The following is a 21542-nucleotide window of genomic DNA, read 5'->3' as shown; positions in this document are numbered from 1 at the left end:
CAGATTACAGCCACCATGACCCATGACTCTGCAGATTACAGACACTATGACGCTGCAGATTACAGCCACCATGACTCTGCAGATTACAGCCACCATTACTCTGCAGACTACAGCCACCATGACTATGCAGATTACAGCCACCATGACTATGCAGATTACAGCCACCATGACGCATTACTCTGCAGATTACAGACACTATGACGCTGCAGATTACAGCCACCATGACCCATGACTCTGCAGATTACAGACACTATGACGCTGCAGATTACAGCCACCATGACTCTGCAGATTACAGCCACCATTACTCTGCAGACTACAGCCACCATGACTATGCAGATTACAGCCACCATGACTATGCAGATTACAGCCACCATGACGCATTACTCTGCAGATTACAGACACTATGACGCTGCAGATTACAGCCACCATGACTCTGCAGATTACAGGAATTAATAAAGAACATGTTATTGAGTCTAAACATTTGTTATTATTGTTGTTATTTATTATTATTTAAACATTTTCATCATTTTTCCCTTAGGTTTATAGGACTAAAATACGTATGATGTGTACATGCTGTATGTGAGCTAATACGTTTTAACATTTGACATTATTTCAATCTTATTTTCTGTTTGTCTCATGTTGTGTGCATCCTTTGCATGAAAAGTGCTATATAAATAAACCTTTATTGAAATAATGATTATTAATGCAGCTCTACCTGGGTGTGCAGCTTCATCCCGCAGTGTGGTGAGCACACAGCGCCCTCTGGTGGAGAAACACTCAAACAACCACTTGTTATTTTTCTGTTTTAATCTGATATTAAAACACATTACAAAGTCAGTATGCAAATAACCTCATTTGTTAAATTAAATAATAAGAAATGATAGAACCGGACTGTGTTGATGCGAGCCTGAACCATCAATTAACCCATGTTTAAACAGAGAGGCCCATGACTTTAGTCTGCAAACCAATAAATATGATAACACTACTTCTACAAGTGTAAAAAAAATGCATACCTAGTTTGACATTAACTTTATATATTGACTTAAAGCCCAGTAGCTCACACTGTCTATCATACTGAAATGGGTGAAGGAAATGCATGGAGTGTGAGGATGATACAAAAAAAACACTGAGAGAACAAGTGCATGAGCGTTTCCAGAGAGGAGTTTTCATTAAACTATGCACATTAAAAACAATCCTAAAGAAATGTTCCGAGAGCAGGCAAACGTCTTCCTGTCGTCACAGACAGACAAAACAACACACCACGATACAAACAGTGCAATTCTTCCCACGGTGCCTCAGCGACACCAACACTGTCCCCGGTAATGAGTCTGATCAACAGTGAAAGGTGTGGAGTGTCTACAGCTGAAGGGCTCTTCTGTCCTCACGTGGCTTAAAGGAGGATTCCACATCATTACAACTCGGGTGGTTTTGGAGTTTTAGCAACAATTTCTATATGTTTTAAAAGACATTGTACTGATAAAGGTCCCTGATGAGATAAGGGCAACACACACGAGCAGGGAGACAGATTACTTTAGTGTTTTGCACTATAGATTTTGTATTGTAAATGTGGATGTGAAGCACCATCATGACCAAAATAAAGGTTAGACATCAGGCTAATTATACTGTACATCTCTTTAAAATGTTAACGGTTGGTAGTAACAGCAATATGAGCACAGAACTGTACAAATGAGACTTGAATTTGTCTGCGTAAGTTAGTTTGTAAATGTATGTTTTGTTTTACGAGGTCCCGTCTTACTTGGATTCATCCAGACTTTCATACGTTTGGAGATTTTTCGTTCACTGTCGAAGCATGTAAGAAACTATTCTCCAAGAGTTCAGGGAGAGTTGTTGATATACAAATGGTCATTTTGGTGATGAGGAAGTATTCCTTTTAGCTCTAAATCTGTACCCAAGGTAATTATCCCTTAAAATAGCATGTTAACATGTTCTTGCCGAATCAGACATCAGTCTCCTCACAGCTATGGAGCAAATGGACCTGATGGGAAACTGTGTTTAAGGAAATTCTAATCCAGCCCTTTTAATAAAACCGCAAGTGAACACGCAACATGTTGGGAATCATCGTACAGGAAAACTGTGGGCACACAAACACACATTTTTTGTGAGATTTCTGGATTTTTGTTCTGCCCCATCTCAGTATGTAACCTGATGAGTACAATGTCATTATAACAGCTAGAAATCAGAGCCAAAACTACTAATACTTCAAGTTGTAATAAACCGCAATTGTACTTAAAATACAAAACTGATATAAGCAACAGAATATTTGTTGTTGTGAAGCCTCTTTGTTTCAATACAAATGTTAAGGGAGCATGTACACACACACACACACACATACACACACACACACACACACCAAAAAAAGGAAAAATGGCTGACTACTAGTCTATTCACCAGCTCATAGAGTCCTGTCGTGAACCCGGAAATGTTGAGTACCCCAACGTTTTTATGTAAGAAATATAAAGTATGGGTTCCCAGCTAACTTTCACAAGTTGGGCAATATGCAAAATTACCATAAGTTGCATTAATAAGCATTAATGAGCATATACATACAATAGTTATTGAGGATGTTGAATTAATTTCTGCCATTTTCAGGGCAGTTTTAACCAGAAAGTGGCCGTACCTGTACTCCCGGGGACTGGTTTTGATGAATTTGGGTCCACTTGAGCGTTTTAGGGCACTCAAAACTGCATTCTAACATAAAAATGTGGGGTACTCAACATTTCCGGGTTCACATTGCTGGCAGGTCGACTGTTCCCCTAGAGCTTGGTCTTAGGCCAAGGCAAAGAGTGGATTCGGAGATTCAGTATTTACAGTCTGACAGTCCGCGGGATAAAATAAGAGAGTCTCATTTGTCCTTGTGTTCTTCCTGAGTGTTGTCCTCTATGACCACGATCTGGACGCCCGACAGCTGTCCGCTGGCGTCCAGCTGCAGCCCCTCCACCCCCCCAGTCTGCACCTCCTGCATTTGGCACTGCGTCTCCTCCATGCCGGTCTGCATCATCATGGCGTCCTGACCCGAGTCCCCGCTCAGCTGCAGCTCCATCACGCCCACCGCCTGCTCCATGGGCGCCGGGTTGATCTCGATGACCGTGTGCTCCTGTCCCACCTCGCCCTGAAGAATCACAATCAAACTATATTTATATAGTACTTTTCATACAGAAAAGGTAACTGCAAGTGCTTCACAAACCAAACACACAGACAATTTACAAATACAAACATTACTATCTCCCCGTTCCCCGAGGCCTGTACTACGAAGCCGGATTTTCTCTTAGCCGGCTGACTTCAGGGAAAACTCGGGCTTTCCGGTCCTACGACGCTGGTTCTCTTTTTAGCAGGCTAGATTTCCATGGTAACTTATGCTGAGCGGCAAACCTGCTCCGGAGCAGGTTAGGTGGCAGGCTAAGAGATCAACTCAGTGAAAGCACCGCCTGCTGACCAATCAGAGCTCCGTGTGCGGAGTTTAAAGCTATCAAGTCATATTACAGGATAGAGGAAATACAGAAAAACTGCCGTTGCAGGAAAGACGGCCGGCAAAAATCAACTGACTGTGTGAACGTGAACATGAATAGAATATCCCCTCCCATCTTCAGAGCAATCTGACTATTATAACATTAGCGTTAAGAAAGCTTACTTAAATATCTGCCACAACATAAGTAACCGGATCAGAGTAACATTACGTACAGTCCGCGGCACTGTGAGTGCAGACGTCGATGTGTCCCATTATCATTCATATCATATCACATCATAATGCATCATATATTTCCTTATTTGAGTCAGCTGAGCCGTATCTGGCCGTGCAACACTCACAGTGTCACATACTGTATGCAGAAGTATTATTTTAAGCAACACATTAAGTTGACGAAACACTCGAGTCAAATGTAATTAAAGTCAGATCCACTCGTGTCTTGGACGGGGCAGTGATTTCATAAACCTGTTAATGTACGCATTCAAACGCTTTTTCTTTTACCAGCTGTATTCACCTTGCAGGTGCAGCTATGTGGCTTTTATCCTGGATAAAGTGTTTAAATCATGGATGTTTAAAGTTTAACTTCTTCATATTTGACTAATATTAAAGTTCACTTTTCATTCAGGAAGTATGACGCTGTGCTGTCAGTACGCTTGTCCGTGTTTGTGATTGGTCGAATGCTCCAAATACCACCCCTTTCATGTGAACGCGCACCTAACTAGATGGGACACGGCTGGCTTGAGCGATCCACTTGATAACCAGCGTCGTAGTACAGCTTAGCGAGAGCGCGTATGTTTTGGATTGGGCCAACCGGCTAACTCAAACATATCCAGGTTAGGTTGAACCAGCTTCGTAGTACAGGCCTCAGGTAATAACCAGAGTAACACATAGCTTTGTGATTAAAAGAACACTTGTAACCAACGCATTCTGATTGGTCAATTTGGAAATTTCTAAGGTTGTTAATACTCGATAACACACCGCTGCTAACCAAATAATGACTGGTGCTAAGGAGAATCAAGGTGGAAAGGGAAAGAGGTTGGACTGCAGATAAATCACCAGAAGAAGACAGACAGGAAGTAAACACTAACAGGAACACGGTATGGGCTCTGCAGTGTTTAGGACTTGTTAGTGGAAAACAAACTGTGAACAGACTTGGAAAATCACAGTAAATATCGATCAGAGCTGCCACCGTTTCAAGTTACGTTGCTGTTGCGAAGTTTTTCTAACTATCTACCTAGCGAACATTAGCTATCTACTTAACAAGCTAGCTAGCAAAAGTTAGCATTCTATCAATCAATCTATCTATCTACCTAGTTACCTCAGCTACCCATCTAACAAGCTAGGAAGCAAATGTTACCTCTCTAACTAGCTATTGCCAAATGAGTGGTTCTTGAAATTTAAATTATTAGATTGTGTACATAGCTACAGGGTAGTTATGACAATGACATTCTTAGGTCACAGGCTCCTCCAACAGTGCAACACAATAAAACAGATAATAGTGCAAGTAAATATAATATAATATAATATAATAGAAATAGTGCAGAATAGTCTATATACAAGTAATTGGAATATTGATATGAGTTGCAAACAGATGAATGTCATGGATGTTCTTTAAAAAGTTCAGGTGTTTAACAGTCTCTATCCATCTAAAAAATAGAACAAGATGTAGTCACCTCGTGATGCACCAGCATGGCTCCGTCCACCATCTGTCCCTCGAGGGCCATCCCCTCTCCGCCCCCTTGCTGGGTGAGCTGCAGCAGCTCCACGGGGCTCACCATGGTGCCCAGCTGCCCCGAGTCCTGCAGCGCGGTGCCCAGCAGCGTGAGGCCGGAGGACGGGTGCAGCGTGATGGTGTCCGTCTTCCCGTCCCCGGCCAGCATATAGCGGGTGAAGAGCTGCGAGCCGGCGGGCAGCAGCGTGACGGTGTTGGAGGAGGAGAGGCCGGCCATGGTGAAGGGCTGCCCCATGGAGGTGAGGGAGATGGGGGAGAGCACGGTGAACTGCTGGGGCTGCAGGGTCTGCTGCTGGGAGATGGGGGAGGAGAGGATGGTGGCGCTGGTGGAAGCGGGTCTCTGCAGGCGGGGGCGTTTGGGCGGACGCTTGGGGGGGGTTTTTGTTTTGGCCGCGGGCTGAGGGCAGGAGAGCAGAGCTCGGACCTGCTGCTGCTTCCTCTGGTCCTCCAGCTGCACCTCCAGGTCTACACACAGAACACAGTCAGCGCATTTATTAACTATCAGAGTGCACTTCAGTACTTATCTGAGATGTATCTGAATGTCAAGTCAAATCTCAAAACTCACATAAAACTCAATTCAAATGTAATTTAAAGTGGCAACAGACAAAGTGGCAGTATTTTGCAAAGACAATTGACTGATTTTTTCCTAATTTTTCATAAAAACAGGATGATCGATCTGCTTCTATAAACAAGAAACAATCGTAAGATCACAAATAATTGTTCTCCATTACTAAAAAGTAGATTTTGCACGCGCCAATAGTGATATTTGGAAATTGTTATGACTAATCTCATACACACACATTAAACTCAATTGAAATGTCATCTCTGTTTGTTGTCATATTTAGTATCAAGAGTGGCATTATATGCGGACAAGTGGATCTATTATTGCTAGCAGCCTTGCTACTATTCAAAGCAATTAATTCGTCTTACTAAATTAATTTGAGTCATTCTTTTGATATACCTTAACAGACACAAAGTCGTGTTTTAGAACTTGTAAATAAAGTACATGTTATCTAATGTGATCGGATGTAAAGAGGAGTGTGTGTGTACTCACTGCTGAGCGTGCAGAGGACCTGCTCCTGGCTCGGGTCCGTCTGCTGCCTCCTTGTCTCCACGATCCTCTTCACTGAGTCCAGCAGGCCGAACACCTGAGCCAGGTTACTGAGCACCGCCACCTCTACCAGACAGGAATCTGGGATCAGTGCGGCAATCAATCACAGGGTCACTCAGTCAGTCAGAGAGAAGGAACAAATCCAGCCGGGGTAAACATTCAAACACTAAGTATTTACTCATTATCCGTACACAAATCACACATTTAAAAGGCTTTCTCATGTTTGGCAATTTCATCCATCAGCTTCTGACAGCAGCTGAATTTGTTCCTCCATCCGTTCACTTCTTGTCAAGCACTTTGGAGCGAGATTTAAATACATGTTTTTTCTAAGGCTGTCAATAGATTTTTCCTGTAGTGTGTTATAAAGGATTTAGTGCATGTGAATGGTCTGTAAGGCTAAAATCCTTGTGTTCCCTCCAGAGGGAGTTTCTCACTCCAAACGTTCTTCCTCTCAAACTACGGGGCAGGCCGAGGGTCGTAATCACAGAACATGCACAAGCGGCTCTTATAAAAGCGTCTTAAAGGTCCCCTATTATACTGTTTTTCATCAATATATTATAGGTCTCAGATATATACAAAACCTGTCTCTGATTGGCTGAAACACCAAACAGATCATTGCAGCATCCCATAATCCCCTCTGTTTCAGCCCTGTTTCAAAAGTGCTGATTCTCTGTGTGTTACTTTAGATGAAAATAAGGAGCCCCTCCCCACGCCCCTCTGAGAGAGATTTGGTTAAAAAGAACACCATGGTGCTCTAGGACAGTGGTTCCCAAACTTGTTGTGCCCAAGGCACACCAAAGGACAAGTAAAAATCTCAAGGCACACCTATTGTGCGAAATAGCCCTTATAACACGTGTTATCACTCATATCATGTAAAATATCTGTAAATGTGCATAATTATTTACTAATGCCAAATAAAATGTGACAAAGACAACTATATTACTCATGAAATATTTATTAACGAAATATTTCAGAAATTAATTTGAAACTTTATCAAATTAGGCTTCATCAAAGCACAGGGATGAAACGTATACCAATATAATCTGTGGACTCTCAGGGCTCGACATTATAAATGGCCCGCTGGCCCGGAAGCATTATTTAGACACCGCGGCCAGCATAACGTACTTTCAACTCGCCCCACAGCTGTTTGCTGCGGAGCGCACTCCTTCACTACAGACTGTCTCTATCTCTCTCTCTCTCTCTCTCTCTATAACTATCTATCAATATATCTATCCATCTATCGCTCTCTCTCTCAATCTATCTCTCAATCTATAAGGAACCGCAGTAGACAAAAGGCGTTGCTATAGCAACACGTCATGTTTATATGAAAAGGGGTGGGGTCAATATGACCCGCTGGGCGGAAATAGGTATAAATTGACAATTTTTAACAACATAGGGTGCTACATAACACACTTTCAGGAAAAGTCACGGACTGGAAGACTTTAATATTTTATTGAAAAAAAGTTACACAGTTCTAGTGTTGTCCTTCAGCCTTCGATGTGTCACGGTCTTATAATTCCCACCTGCAACTGCGTTAACAGCGAAATATGGGGTTCTGTGAGGATTTTTTTTAAAAGAATTGTTTTTAGGTATAGAGTTTGCCTCTGTATTATGAAATGAGTGCATACAAAGTACTGATATAGTAAATTAAAAAATTATTATTTTTGTGTAGTTGTATATTGCAATAATAACGTATGGTTGTCACAAAATCCCACGGCACACCCGGACTTGCCTCACGGCACACCAGTGTGCCGCGGCACACCGTTTGGGAACCACTGCTCTAGGAGGAGATTCAGGTGATAAGGTGGGGGGGGGGGGGGGGGGGGGTTACCTTGGTTGGTGATTGGCTAATGGTTACACAAGCCAAAAAATCGTTATGACATCATAAAGTGGCCAAAATCTGATCAGCTCATTTTCAGACAGGTTTTTATATAAATGGATCAGGACAAAAAGAGAATCTTTGTTCCTGAGACTTTCAGAGTCTCTTTACACAGAGGGGACACATGTTGATGTGGAAGAGACATGAACAAGTGGATTTTGCATAATCGGTGACCTTTAAGGTATTCGCGTTATCTCATTATTTGACAGCCCTAGTTTCTTCTGCGTGATGCGTTGTATTTGCAGTGTACCTGTGTCCTGTAGGGCCGCCGGCTCCCTGCGCTGCTTCACCCCGTTCAGCAGCTCCTGCAGCTCCGTGCTGATGTTGGTCACCACCTCTCCCAGCAGACCCACATCAGCAATGCCCTTCCAGAAGTTCAGCGTGTCCTCTGTGGAAACACAAACACAGCAAAGTCACACGTGTGCTCCGAGTGTGATCTGTGAATGAAGTAATGGTGATATTAACTCTCTGTGTAGTGGGTGTGTGCTCTGTGGGACCTGAGATCTCGCTGGTCTCCTTCTTCTCTGCAGCCTCCAGTGAACTGGTGATCCAGTCCATCTTGGCACTCAGAGTCTCGGCTTTGTCCTCGCCCGCCGTGCTGCCGTTACCCAGAATCAACTGAGCTGTACGTCACAGATTATGGCAAATTAAACATACAGATATAAGAAATTACCTTTTAAAAGCACAACAATAAAGACGTAGGATAATGTGAGTTGAATGCTACATTGAAAACATGCAGCAGATTTTTGGCAGCCACATATAAAGGGCGAAAACAATAAGTGAACTAATTTTTTGAATATACCAAGTCATTATTTTGACATTATTAGTCTTCCAATAGTTACTAAGCCATTCTTTTCATAAAAATAGTAAATATTTTGAGTATATTCAATTGAGATACTTAGTCTTAATTTGAAGATACTTCATCTTCATAATTATGAAACACTAAATCATTATTTAAAGAATATTTGTAATTATTTAAAAAAAATACAAGTCTGGTATAACAATGCCTCAAAACTAAAAGTGTAAAACAGCAGAAAATAATCACAAAATAGCTCATCATGTTGGGGAAATTAGTATTTTATTACAGTCTTAAATCGCTTTTATTCCGATTTATAAATCAGAAATACAGACATGAATGTGACCTGTGTGTGTGTGTGTGTGTGTGTGTGTGTGTGTGTGTGTGTCCTAGCATTACTATCCTTGTGGGGACCTAAATCTGTTTACACAGTCACGTGTGGGGACTCGCTTCCCTTGTGGGGACATAATGGAGGTCCCCATGAGGGGAATCATTCATTTTAGGGTGAAGACTTGGTTAAGGTTAGGATAAGTCTCCAGGAAATGCATGTAAGTCAATGTAATGTGCCCTGATGTGATGTACACATGGTATGTGTGTGTGTGTGTGTGTGTGTGTGTGTGTGTGTGTGCGTGTGTGTGTGTGTGTGTGCGTGTGTGTGTGTGTGTGTGTGTGTGTGTGTGTGTGTGTGTGTGTGTGCTCACCCTGAGAGGAGGTGCCTGTGCCGTCGGGGGGGAAGCGTGTGTTGTTGATCAGAAGGTCGAACTTGGTGCTGCGACACGTGTTGGTGCACAGCGTGTTGTGCTCATAGAAGTCCAGCTGACCCGAATCCATCATTTTTCTAGAGAGCAGAAATGAGGAAGGGTTTCAGACAGTTAGTCAATGTTTAATTGGACACCGATGATCCCATCAATACTACCAAAAGGAATTGCAACCTTTATCAATGATATTTAACGTTTGGTGTGTTTTGAGCTCAGTGCACCTATTTTACTACATTATGTATCTACTTAAAAGGTAGGGTGGGTAAGAATGGAGAAACCAGCTCGAGTGCGCTAGAATTTGAAAGTACACAACCGGAAAAAATCTGCCCCTTCCTTCAGACTTCCTCACAGAGCCCCTCCTCCAACACACACGAACGCGCACATGACCAATGAGGGCACGAGATAAGTTTGTGCCCCGATGGAAGGCTGACAGGCAGGTAGGCCATCCAGTTATTTTAGCCGGGCCGGCTCAGATGATTGGTCGTGCTTTTTACAGCGCCACGGCTTCCACAGATGACATTTTTTTATGTGTTTATTGTCAAAGCATTTAATGTATTCATTGCTTAGTTTCAAATGGGCTAAACCCCTTAAGTGCTCTTTTTATTTAAAGGTTTTCATGTCCTGTTCATGTTTGAATTATGTCTGTAAAAGAAAGTCCCATAACAAAAATGAGCATTCACAGCTTGTTAAACATCCCTCATATACTGTCATTTTTCTTTTTACCAAGAATACGCCATATATAATAAGACAAGAGTCAAAGAAACAGGAGGTTTAGCAAAAAACAAAGCTCTAATATAACCATCTCATTCATATCTCACTAGAAATTGAATAAAGTTTAGTTAATCCACTTATATAAAGCTACACAGAATACTTTATTAAAGGGGACCTATCATGCAAAATGCACTTTTTAATGTCTTTTATACATAAAGATGTGTCCCCGGTGTGTCGGGGAACTCACGCATCGTCAGAAAATAAAACCCTCTCTCTTTTCCTCCGTACCCAAATCTCTAAAAACAGGGGTACAACGGAGCTGATCCAGATTTGTGTCCGATATGACGTAATATCTGAAATGTAGGCTGGCTTTACACCCAGGGCCAATCAGAAACGTTGCTATCAGAAACAATGCCAGACTGTTTTGGACGTAATATGGTCGGTGTTTACATTAGCATCGCTAACACTCAGAGCTAACCTCTACTGGAGAGCATGTGTGTGAAGAAGCAGGAAATAAAAAGGAACTCACCTTGTGGTATAACCGGCAAGAGAGAAAGCCTTTGAGCTCCATACTGTTTCAGAAATAATCCTTGATAATCCATGATATGGCGTTTCATCACGGCAGTATTTAGTTTAGACAGTAGCTGCCGGGTCCCGCATGAGCTCAGCCCCCTCCTTTTAATTTTTGTTATCAATTTTTATTTTTTTAAAGCTTTATACCTCAAATCAGCACTTTTGAAACAGGAAGTGAAATAGAGGGATATGAGGCATGGCTAGAATGGGTGATCTGTTTGGTATTTTGAGCAAAACACTTCATAGACATGTTTTTTATATATTTTTATATATCTGAGACCTATGCTATTGCCTAAAAATAGCACGATAGGTGACCTTTAAGTCACGGTTTAGCATATTTATTGAAGACGTATGAGTAAGCGTTTGCATGCAGACTGTGATCATTATAATGTTGTGTTCAGTGCATCGAGGCAGAATTCTGAATATTTAACCCTGGATTTCGGCTCTAATGCAGACATGAGTCTCCTCACCGCAGCATGACCCCCCCCATCCTGATGGCTCTCTTCCAGTCCTTCAGAGTGGCTTTTCCAGAAATGTGCACAAACTGCTTGGGGCTGATTAGCTGGTCTTCATACTGGCGGGGGGAAAAAAAGACATTTAGTCCAGTGTAGCGGATAAAACACTAGACAAACTAAAAGCAAAATGACATACTGTACTCCTTATGTCTGAGTCTGATGAGGCTTTGCATTCATAAACATGCATGTTAATGTTCAAAAATTATTTTTCTCATACTGCCTGTGCTGCAGCACCTCTTTTCACCCTCTGTCTGAAACCAGAGCCCAGTCTGATCTGATTGGTTAGCTGGCCGGCTCTGTTGTGATTGGTCAACTGCTTAGAGATGTCCCGCCCCTAAGCCTATAAAGTACAATCTATTGGAGCGCTAACTAATAGAATCTCAAGTGTCACATATTGACTGTTACAATGGAGGCGTTTCGGGGATGTGTGTGTGTGTGTGTGTGTGTGTGTGTGTGAGAGAGAAACTCACACGGAACACAGGGATTTTAGCCCCGAAATAACAATAGGTTGTTATTTTTTTTAACAGCCATAGTAAGCACATATCCACTTGCAGTTGTAAACAGCATAATGCATTTTGAAGCTGACATGTTTAAAGAGAGCAGAAATAGGACATGTGACGCAGTTATTCTGGGACACGAGAAGTAGTGCATGTGTGACTATTGAGTGACCTAGTTGCCGTTCAGCTGTGTCCAGTCGAGTATAGCAACCATTGTAACAGTCTTTAAATGTGTCATTCTTAAATGTTGTATGTGAGGGACTACGGATGGAAACTAGCTCAAAGCTAAAATCCGGCATGTTTACGTTTTAAAGCATTATTTGTTGCTCTGGAAAGGGCTGCATGCACACAAGGAGATTTCTGATTGGAACAAACACAAGGAGATTTCTGATTGGAACAAACGTCTACTTTTAAACATTATGTAAGACTTGTATATAAACAGGTTTCTGGGTGTGTGCAGATATCACAAAGTCGACCATATCAAGAAGGAGGTTTAAGGATTGGAAGATGCTGCAGGTGGAATATTACATATATGGGAATAACCTATTTTGTTAACCATGTAAACAGTAAGAAGGAATATTGTCTTTTATCAGAATAAGGGCACATTTTGCACATTTTGCGGATGTTAACGTATTCAATGTAGACTTAAAAACCAGGATTAATACCAACCTTTACACATTTAACGTTGATTCCCGGGCAAACAAACTTCTTCACCAGCAGCAAAGCTTTACAGTCTCCGCAGGTTATGGGACAGCCGATTTCAACGTCATCTCCGTCAGTTTGTTCTAAAAGAATGACACCGAACTTAAATAAATATATACATTTTTCTAATGTAATATATGTAGTTGTTGTCTGTTCTCTCACCTTCATGTGCTTCAACCGTCATGACGGCTGCGTCTGTTTCAGCAGATTCTTCTCTGTAAAGGAAACTGTGTTTAATGTTTCTTCTCCGTGGTACAGAGCTGTGGTTCTTGAGCCTTTTCTATCATTGAGAAAACGGACTACTTCTGACTACGGGACACATATTTCATATTATAAGTAATGCATAACAAAAACAGTGCAGATACATTTCAAAACTATAAAATGACACAATAACTGCAGCAAATGTGTGAAAAATAGGCAATTGTTATGAATTTTGATTTGATTATTTCCTGTGAATATTGCATCAGAGATAAGTTTTATTGAATTACTTTGTGAGGAACTATTTTAAATAATACAACTTAATTTAGTTTTCTGCACAATAATAAATTAAATCCTGAGATACAGGCCAACTGAATACATACATAAAGGCCGAGAGACCCCTCTTAAGCGTTGGGGACCAGAGGGTACCGTCTGTGCATCTTATCTACTTAGGATAAGTCTCCTTTGTCCCACTGTTGTTAACCTGATGGTAGCTGATAATGTGGTATCCCTGTAGCTGTGTTAAATGATGATGTTTAAAAGTAAGTATTTCAGTCTCAGTTAGACCACCCCTGTCCTCAGTACATACCATGGATGGTATATGTAAAGAGGTACATACCCGGTGGGGATGGACTGCAGCTGGAGGATGACCTGAGTCTTGTTGGGGTCATCGGGGTCACAGTCTTCAGCCTTCACCATCACCACCTCGGCCAAGGACACCGTCACCTCTCCGGCGGTCGCCATCACGCTCAGAGCAGAGAGCACGGGGGGGCTGCTTTCATAGGACAGCTATCCAGGAGTACGTTCATCTGGAGAGAGATGAATACATTAGGAAACATGACAACAGAATTAGAATCATAAACATGTTACATAAACACAGTTAAATAAGATAAACGTAAGTAAAACGACTGAAATATAATATCACAATATCGATTTATTGAAGAGCCCTTATCATGATATCGCTTTTGTCACATGAGAAAACATTATATATAGGCTTCATATCATCTTTGCACACTTGTAAACAAGCAAAAGCAGCAATTCTTCTCTTCCACTTAATGTTCTGTTTACCCACTCATGGTATAGTTATTTAGATATAACGTTGGATGGTTAGATCTATACCAAATAATCCTATTTGAAAAGTGTTTCCTAAGTATTGTGTCAAAATCCTAATTTATTAAGGAAATAAATCTGTAGAATAATTGTAGTGGAGTAAAAAGTACAAAATAGATTTCCATAAAGTAGAAGAGTAGACGTAAAGTAGTATAAAATGAAAGTACTCGGGTAAAGTACAAGTACCTCAAATGTACTGGAGTAAATGTACTTAGTTAGTTTCCATCCCTGGAACAGTTTGAATTAAGGCTAGCAATATTAATTATTATAAAATGTTTATTGATGTGCTTTATTTATCACAACACTATATCGACTGGTAAATAATAATAGTAATAATAAGTTAGCTATTTTATTTATTATTATCCTATTTATGCTGACGTGATCTCACTGTTTTTAAACTGTTAGATTTTGAATTAAGATGTAACGGTTAGTGTATTTTACCCACGGGCGTTTGGAAACAGAAACCACAGTTTTGCGTAATTTCGGGGGATGCTAACTGACATGGAGGCAGTTAGATCACTCGGTCCCATTTTAGATAAATCCAGCATTATTTTAGCAGATAAAACACTCTTTTTGGAGAGGGTTATCAGGACCGAAGCCTGAATGCTGTTTAAATCCACACACACAGAAACACAGACATATAAAGTGGTATAACATGAAAATACTCAGGTAAAGTACAAGACTTGAGTAAATTAACCTAGTTACTTTAAACCACTGACGTCGTCACACTGATTTTAAACTGTCCGATTTTGAATTAACATGTAACGGTTAGTGTGCTTTACCCACGAACGTTGTGGAACAGAAACATGCTTTAAAGGGATGCTAGTTGACATGGAGGTAAGTATATCACTCGGTCACTTTTAAGATAAATCCAGCATTATTTTAGCGGATAAAACCCTCTATATTGTCAAAGTTACGTGGGTTATCACGTTCGCTGTATGCAGTCTATCTAATGCTATTTAGATCCACACACACACACACAGACACTGAAGCTCGACGGTAGCCATTATGGCTCAAGCAAGGGCGTAACTATATGTGTGAATCTGGACTAAAATCCACCAGCTATACACACCGAGACGGGTAACCACTTTGCATTTACAGTGTGACGGTTACGTGTGTGTGTGTGTGAACCGTACGTCCCTTCGTAACATTTTAACTCTCCCTCAAAATGACGTCTCCCTGTGCGGCGGCACGTACAGCAAACAACGGCACGGCGGCGGCGGCGTCTCCATTCTGTGCGGCCGCTGCACCCCATGCGTAAAATACACATCACTCCGCGGCTTAAAATAGCGCCAGTGTCGTGAGATCGGCTGGTGTATTACATATAAACATGTTTAAAATAACACAGTTAAAAAAATAGCTCGTGCTTACCGTTTTATGGAGAGAAACGCAGCGATAGATTGAGGAGAGCTGCGGCGCATGCGCAGTTCGGAGATACAGCTTGACTTCCTGCTGCACAGCGCTCGCCTTGTTATCTCGCTCCTGTAAACCCTGACTAAATCACCCTCAAACTCTTTTTACTGAGTGGTGACTTTATTTTATACAAGTGGCATGGTGTTTTTTAATACCTGGTGTCCTTATAAGCTTGACTTATAAAGATATATCTATGTAGAATGTGTCTTTCTGCTTGAATTTGCATTTTAAGTTGGTAAAATTTGAATACTGAAGCATAGAGCATTGTTTTGTTTTGCTTCAAACTTCCTAAAAAATCATCCTCACGCTTTGCCAAGGTGTAACATATAGGGTTGCTTGTTAAAATGTGAATTATGATGTTAATTTTCAAGATCCATGGGCAACTTTTGCAAAATTAGAGCCCATAGCTTTGCCTTTCCACTTTCAAATGTGTTATTTTGCTCCTGTAAACCTGGACAAAATCCCACTCAAACTCCTTTTATTGACTATTATCTTTATTGTATACAAGAGAGATAGTATTATTGCATACCTGAGCTTCACTTATAAAGATATATCTATGTACATTGTGTCTTTATCGTAGTATGTGAACATTTTTAAATACTGAAGCACAGAGCATTGTTTTGTTTTGCTTTAAACTTCCTAAAAATGAATCCTAACATTTTGGCAAGGTGTAGGGCTGCTTATTTAAATGTGTATTATATTATTATGTTCATTTTCCTGGGCCACTTTGACACAAGGATTGACTCCTATATATGGCTATATGACTGACAAATCTGCATTTATCTGTTTCTTGTATGAATCCTTATGTGACTCCCACACAATCCATCTGCTCTGGAAAATAATTAATATTGTAAACTCAGGCTCTTTTTATTGAATAGTATCTTTATTTTATACAAGAGAGATAGTATATTACATACCGGATGTCCTTATAACCTTTACTTATAAAGATGTATTGTTGTAGAGTGTGTCTTTCTGCTTGAATCTGCATTGTCGTTGGTAAAATGTAGTGTGTGTGAATTCATTGCATGGTATGTTGAATACTGCAGCCCAGAGCCTTGTTTTGTTTTTCTTCCGACTTCCTAAAAATGAATCCCCCCTTTGTGGGTCTTGTTAAAATGTGTATGACTATGTTCATTTCAACCCTCCATGGGCCACTTTGGAGTGTGCATAAGAACCTTTAATTGGAGTCCTTATGTGACTCCCACACTGTCCATCTGTTCTGGAAAAGCATTTAAACTGTGGCAGGATTTCTGTTACGTTCATTCTGGAAAATATTATCTGTTTACTGGAAAATATTATGTGTTTACTGGAAAATATTATCTGTTTACTGAAAAATATTATCTGTTTACTGGAAAATGTATTGTTTTGTTTAAAGATAAGATGAAAACAAAAAGGTCTTATGTGAGCCTGTACTCAAATGTGACTTTTTTCCCCTTAAATTATAATTAATTCAACAATGCATTTATTGATGTTGGCCCCTGGCATGTATATTTATATCATTACCTTATTTCATTTTATGTTCATTTGGATATCCTTAATGCTTACTCAGGGTTCCCGCGGGGTCTTAAAAAGTCTTACATTTGATAATCAGAATTTAAGGCCTTAAAAAGTCTTAAATATGATCAAAAAAATAAGAAAGGTCTTAAATATGATTTAGAAGATCTTAAAAATGTTCGGATTTGAAAGGTACTTCTGTGTTGCGATCGCGTCTAAATGTGTTTTGGGGGAAATGTCCGGGCTGCAAAGTAACCAGTTCCACCCAACAATTTGTATTGAAATAAATCAACATGGAACCAGTAATCACTAACTTTGTTTTTCCCGGCCCCTTATCGGAGAACACCCAGCTAGTAACCTAGCAACCAACCAAGCTTCAGCTAGCGACAGTCAGAAACTCACGTATCTTCGAAGTTCGAATCTACTTTAAAATAAATATGGGGAAGTGTAAGTTCAACCGTATTTGGTTGGAAAACATCGAATTTAGTGCTTGGTTGAAACCAGTGGAGGGGAACGTGTTTGAAGCCCGCTGCACCTTTTGCAAACAAAATTAGCGTTTGTTTTGCTAATGCAGCGTTAGCTAGTGCAGCAGTCTACGTCTAAAAGCGGAGGTGCTGTGGACGCTAAATACCGTAGCTAAACACCAATCATACAAAAGCATGAAGGCAGCAGAGCTCTGAATATAGCTCTTGTCACTCACTCACACGCACACACACACACACTTTTTGTCTAACACGCTAACACAGTTCTGTGTACTGTTATGCTGTTATGTTCAGTCGTCGTTCTTATGTTGAACATGAATACATTTACTTTGTAAGTAATTATGGGACGTATTTATTCTTTCATAGCAATTTTCCTTCATACTTTCTTGCCGTGAAATAGGTCTTAACTTCTATTCAAAGTGGTCTAAAAAGTCTTAAATTTGAGTTTGTGAAACCTGCAGGAACCCTGTTAATATGGTATTTTTTACCTTTGTTTCTGTTAAGAAATATCACTGCTTATTTGATTTACTATATATTTGACTTTAAATTAAAACTACTTAACGCTTCCATCAATTGTTGTCCTTGTGGAAAGTTAAAGTTGTATACATGTAGTTTAACAATAGTGCACACGTGATGCGTGGTGAATTTAATCAGACATTCTACTTCTTTATTTTTTACATTTGATGACGGGGCGCCAGGACACGTGATCACCGGCAGCCCCTGGATTAAAAATTGTGCTTCCGAAATCTCTTGATAGCGATTCCGCAGAAGGGTTGGTTATCCCCACCCCTCCTGTGCCAAGCACGGCAGAAGCCCTTTTTAACGATTCTCTGAAACGACCCAGTAACGCACCAGTAGACACATGCTCCTGACTCACGGTGCAAAGTGTGTGTTGGATGTGTGTGTGTGTATTTCCCAATGCGTTATAGTCTGTTCAATAGTAACCATGTATCATTTACATGTATGGATTGAAATATATAGGTTTAAGTCATGAATCGATGAAATTTAAGCCTGTTTGTATGTGGAGTTTGACTGCCGAAGAGCATGCTGGGTAACAAATGGGCATGGTTAGATGAAATCCTTAGCTATCATTTCATTGGTCACTTGTGCTGCGTTCACTAAATGTGGGGAAATCGACGAGCACATGAACATAAGCTTTTGTAAATTATGCTGGGAGATTTTAGAAGCCATAATGACAGACGTTTTCTCTCTAAATGCAGCTGCTTATCTAATTTATGTAGGTAAAACACATCAAATATAATGAAAAAGACAAACAGAATCAAGGAAGCTGACACTATAATGTCAGAATTAGCCTTCAATGCGTTTGCAATGTGTGATTTGTGTGTAGTAGTAAATATAAACTCCTTTTTGTTTTGAGGGAAATGCCCACGTTTCAAGATAAACACCTAAACAGCTTATTTGCTCATATTTATACCTATTCACAATCTAGGTCATGACAGTCTTCCACCAGCAGAGGGCGCCAAACCCCAGTAAAAAAAAACACAGAGTCCAAACATTATTCATTGTACATCTATTTATTACTTTTTTACTTATTTTTAACCAATCAATAAAATCACATCAAATAAAAAGGCGGAACTCCTTATACATGATATATAAAATAAATAACATTATTCAGTAAAGCTGTGAAATGTGACCATGGGGATGAAGAGCTGAACTGGGCTCTGTACGAGAAGCCCTATCAGTGATCATGTCTACGGACAAGATAAAAAAACAAACTACTGATGGTCTAATTCAACATTATGGGAAATGTGCTTACCTGTTTTCCTTCTGGGAGATTATGTTACATAGTATGTAGATATCTATGTGTTTAAAGTTATTTTGCTGCTGTTGTTATAGGTCAAATGTAGGTGTTGATCAATCCAAACTCAATTAAGAAACCACACATTTTAGAAGTTGTTCGCATGTCGTCTTGCAAAAAAGCATTACTTCGGACTTTTTAACTAATCACCATCATTTCGTAGTTATTTCGGCTTACTTTTTATCCGTTTAAGGCAATTCCATAACAGCGAAATCTGTTTATTTTGGGTTCATACCACTGTAATAAACCAGATTAATTAAAAAGCAAATGATCCTTGCTGGCTCCACTTCTCTACTTTATGTACAAAAGTGATATCAGAGAAGATAACACTAAGATATATTTCCCAAAATGTTGAACAATACCTTCAAGATCACAGAGACTCTGGATCTGGACTGACTTCGGCCTCCTATATTATCATGGTCATTTACACAGGATGGTCACCGTATGTTAGATTACAAATGCTGTTATTATTACTTTAATGAACAACTCATTGCTGGGTGTAACAGTTGATGAGAAATAAGCTTATTCTGTCCCATAAAGTCAGTCTTTCTTCGTGGTGTCTCACGGATGTCCTCAAATGTAACCATTGGTTATCTTAACACTGTGCAGTGCTTAGAAATGGCAAATCATGCTCAGTTAGCTAACAGCACACACAAATGCAAACAATATAATAATTTAACCCTGTTTAGATGACAAAGTGAGAAAGGTAGTTAGTAGTATTAGTCAGACTGGTTTACACAAGATGTGATGAAGTCCTCACCTGCGCCAAGAACACAAAATGTTAACATTGATTGTCAAACCAACAAAAAATACACGTTGTTTGAACCTGGCAATAAAGGGTGGTGGTTTATCAGTAAGCATAGAGTTTAAAAAGAAAGGGATGTATTACTGGATCACCAGTACAATGTCACATGAACGCAAAGTAAAACCTCCAGAATGCATAATCTCTTGCAGTTTACAGTGTGTGTGTGTGTGTGGGCAAGTTTTTTGGGTGAAATGCTAGTAAAAGGTGAGTTGGTGGAGTGAGGGGGTTCCCATCTAGTGTACTGTTGTCCGTGGTATACTCTTTCAGATTATGAGCGTCTGCAGAAACTGACCAGGCTCCTTACAGCTGCTATTATCACTGTCACAAGTCTATCAATCCCAAATACTCCATGTTAAAGCTTAAGTGATTACTCAAAATGACGTAGTTAACAAAGAATTTCAGCAGCTTTAAGTGAAGCTTTGAAATGGAGATTTATATTAGAGCTAATGAATATCACGACAAATCAATGGATGTATGACTTCTATCACATTATCACGAGAAATTCTGAGCGCTTTAAGGACATATTTGACCTTTTGGAGAATACACTTATTAGCTTTCTTTGAGAGGGTTGGGTGAGAAGATTGATACGAGTCTCATCAATGCATCGAAGCTTGAGTCCAAAGGGCACTAGCCTAGCTCAGCATGACGACTGGAAACAGCAGATTAGCAGCTAGCTTAGCTCCATGTGAAGTGAAAAAACAACAAACATGACTAAAGCTTTTTTAATATCACACTTAATCTCTTAGTTTCATTTGTACCCAAGCAAAAAGGAAACACAATAAAACTTTTGCGTGCTGTAACAATTACCTTACCAAATGAACACGTAACTTCCTATATGCTTTTTTTTAGATTTCAGAGCCGGGCTGACTGCGTAATGCTAAGCTAGGCTAGGGACGAGCCAACACATATCAATGATCTTATCTAACTATTGAAAAGTTGGCAAAATCTTAAAGGGCTAAAGAATTTAGAATGATTATGGCCCTGCAAATATATTATCAAGCATAACAGCAAGTGTGAGATGGGTAATGAGGATTGGTAAAGGTCTCTTGCCAAAAATAATACAGGGTGCATGACCTATTTTCTGCTAAACCTGCTCAAATGTAGAGGGTCTGGAGGACTGTTATACCCATGTTTAACACATTTCCATGTAGATTTTGGAGTATATGCGGCCATGATAATCTGACATGTCATGGATGACACTTTCAAGCTTGAATTTCCTCCTGATTTGAACCAGAACAACTTAAGGCCCACAGAAGCGGCACACATATCCACTCAGCTGGATTTAAAGAGCATCCATAGAGAGGCGAAGTCCCTCCCTTTCCGGGGGAGCTCCATGGGACCTTATTTCTGAAAAAGTATGTATTGAAGTCAATGGCGAGAGAAAGATTATCTTTCGATCCCGTTTGAATTGTGCCACGAATTACACATATGATGTTTGTCAATTTAAAAGATAATTTTGCAAG

At 40.2% G+C, this 21542-nt stretch overlaps 1 protein-coding gene and 1 non-coding gene across 2 annotated transcripts; both read right to left on the bottom strand.

Annotated features, from left to right (window-relative positions):
* Positions 1-792: 792 nt before the first annotated feature.
* gmeb1 (glucocorticoid modulatory element binding protein 1) lies at positions 793-15524 on the bottom strand. Its single transcript, XM_034125193.1, has 11 exons — positions 15438-15524; positions 13576-13765; positions 12921-12973; positions 12726-12841; positions 11515-11618; positions 9704-9840; positions 8704-8829; positions 8457-8594; positions 6271-6408; positions 5158-5681; positions 793-3130 (listed from the first exon to the last, which is right to left on the bottom strand). Exons 2-11 carry the CDS (start codon positions 13698-13700, stop codon positions 2864-2866), a joined length of 1728 nt encoding a protein of 575 aa, XP_033981084.1. The 5' UTR covers positions 13701-13765; positions 15438-15524; the 3' UTR covers positions 793-2863.
* A 2618-nt stretch (positions 15525-18142) lies between these two features.
* LOC117478457 lies at positions 18143-18276 on the bottom strand. Its single transcript, XR_004555422.1, has one exon. It is a non-coding gene; the product is annotated as a U11 spliceosomal RNA (small nuclear RNA).
* Between the last annotated feature and the right edge of the window lie 3266 nt (positions 18277-21542).

This window comes from Trematomus bernacchii, unplaced genomic scaffold, assembly GCF_902827165.1.
Source record: "Trematomus bernacchii unplaced genomic scaffold, fTreBer1.1, whole genome shotgun sequence".
NCBI classification, from domain to species: Eukaryota; Metazoa; Chordata; class Actinopteri; order Perciformes; family Nototheniidae; genus Trematomus; species Trematomus bernacchii.
This window is presented reverse-complemented; position numbering and strand designations above follow the sequence as displayed.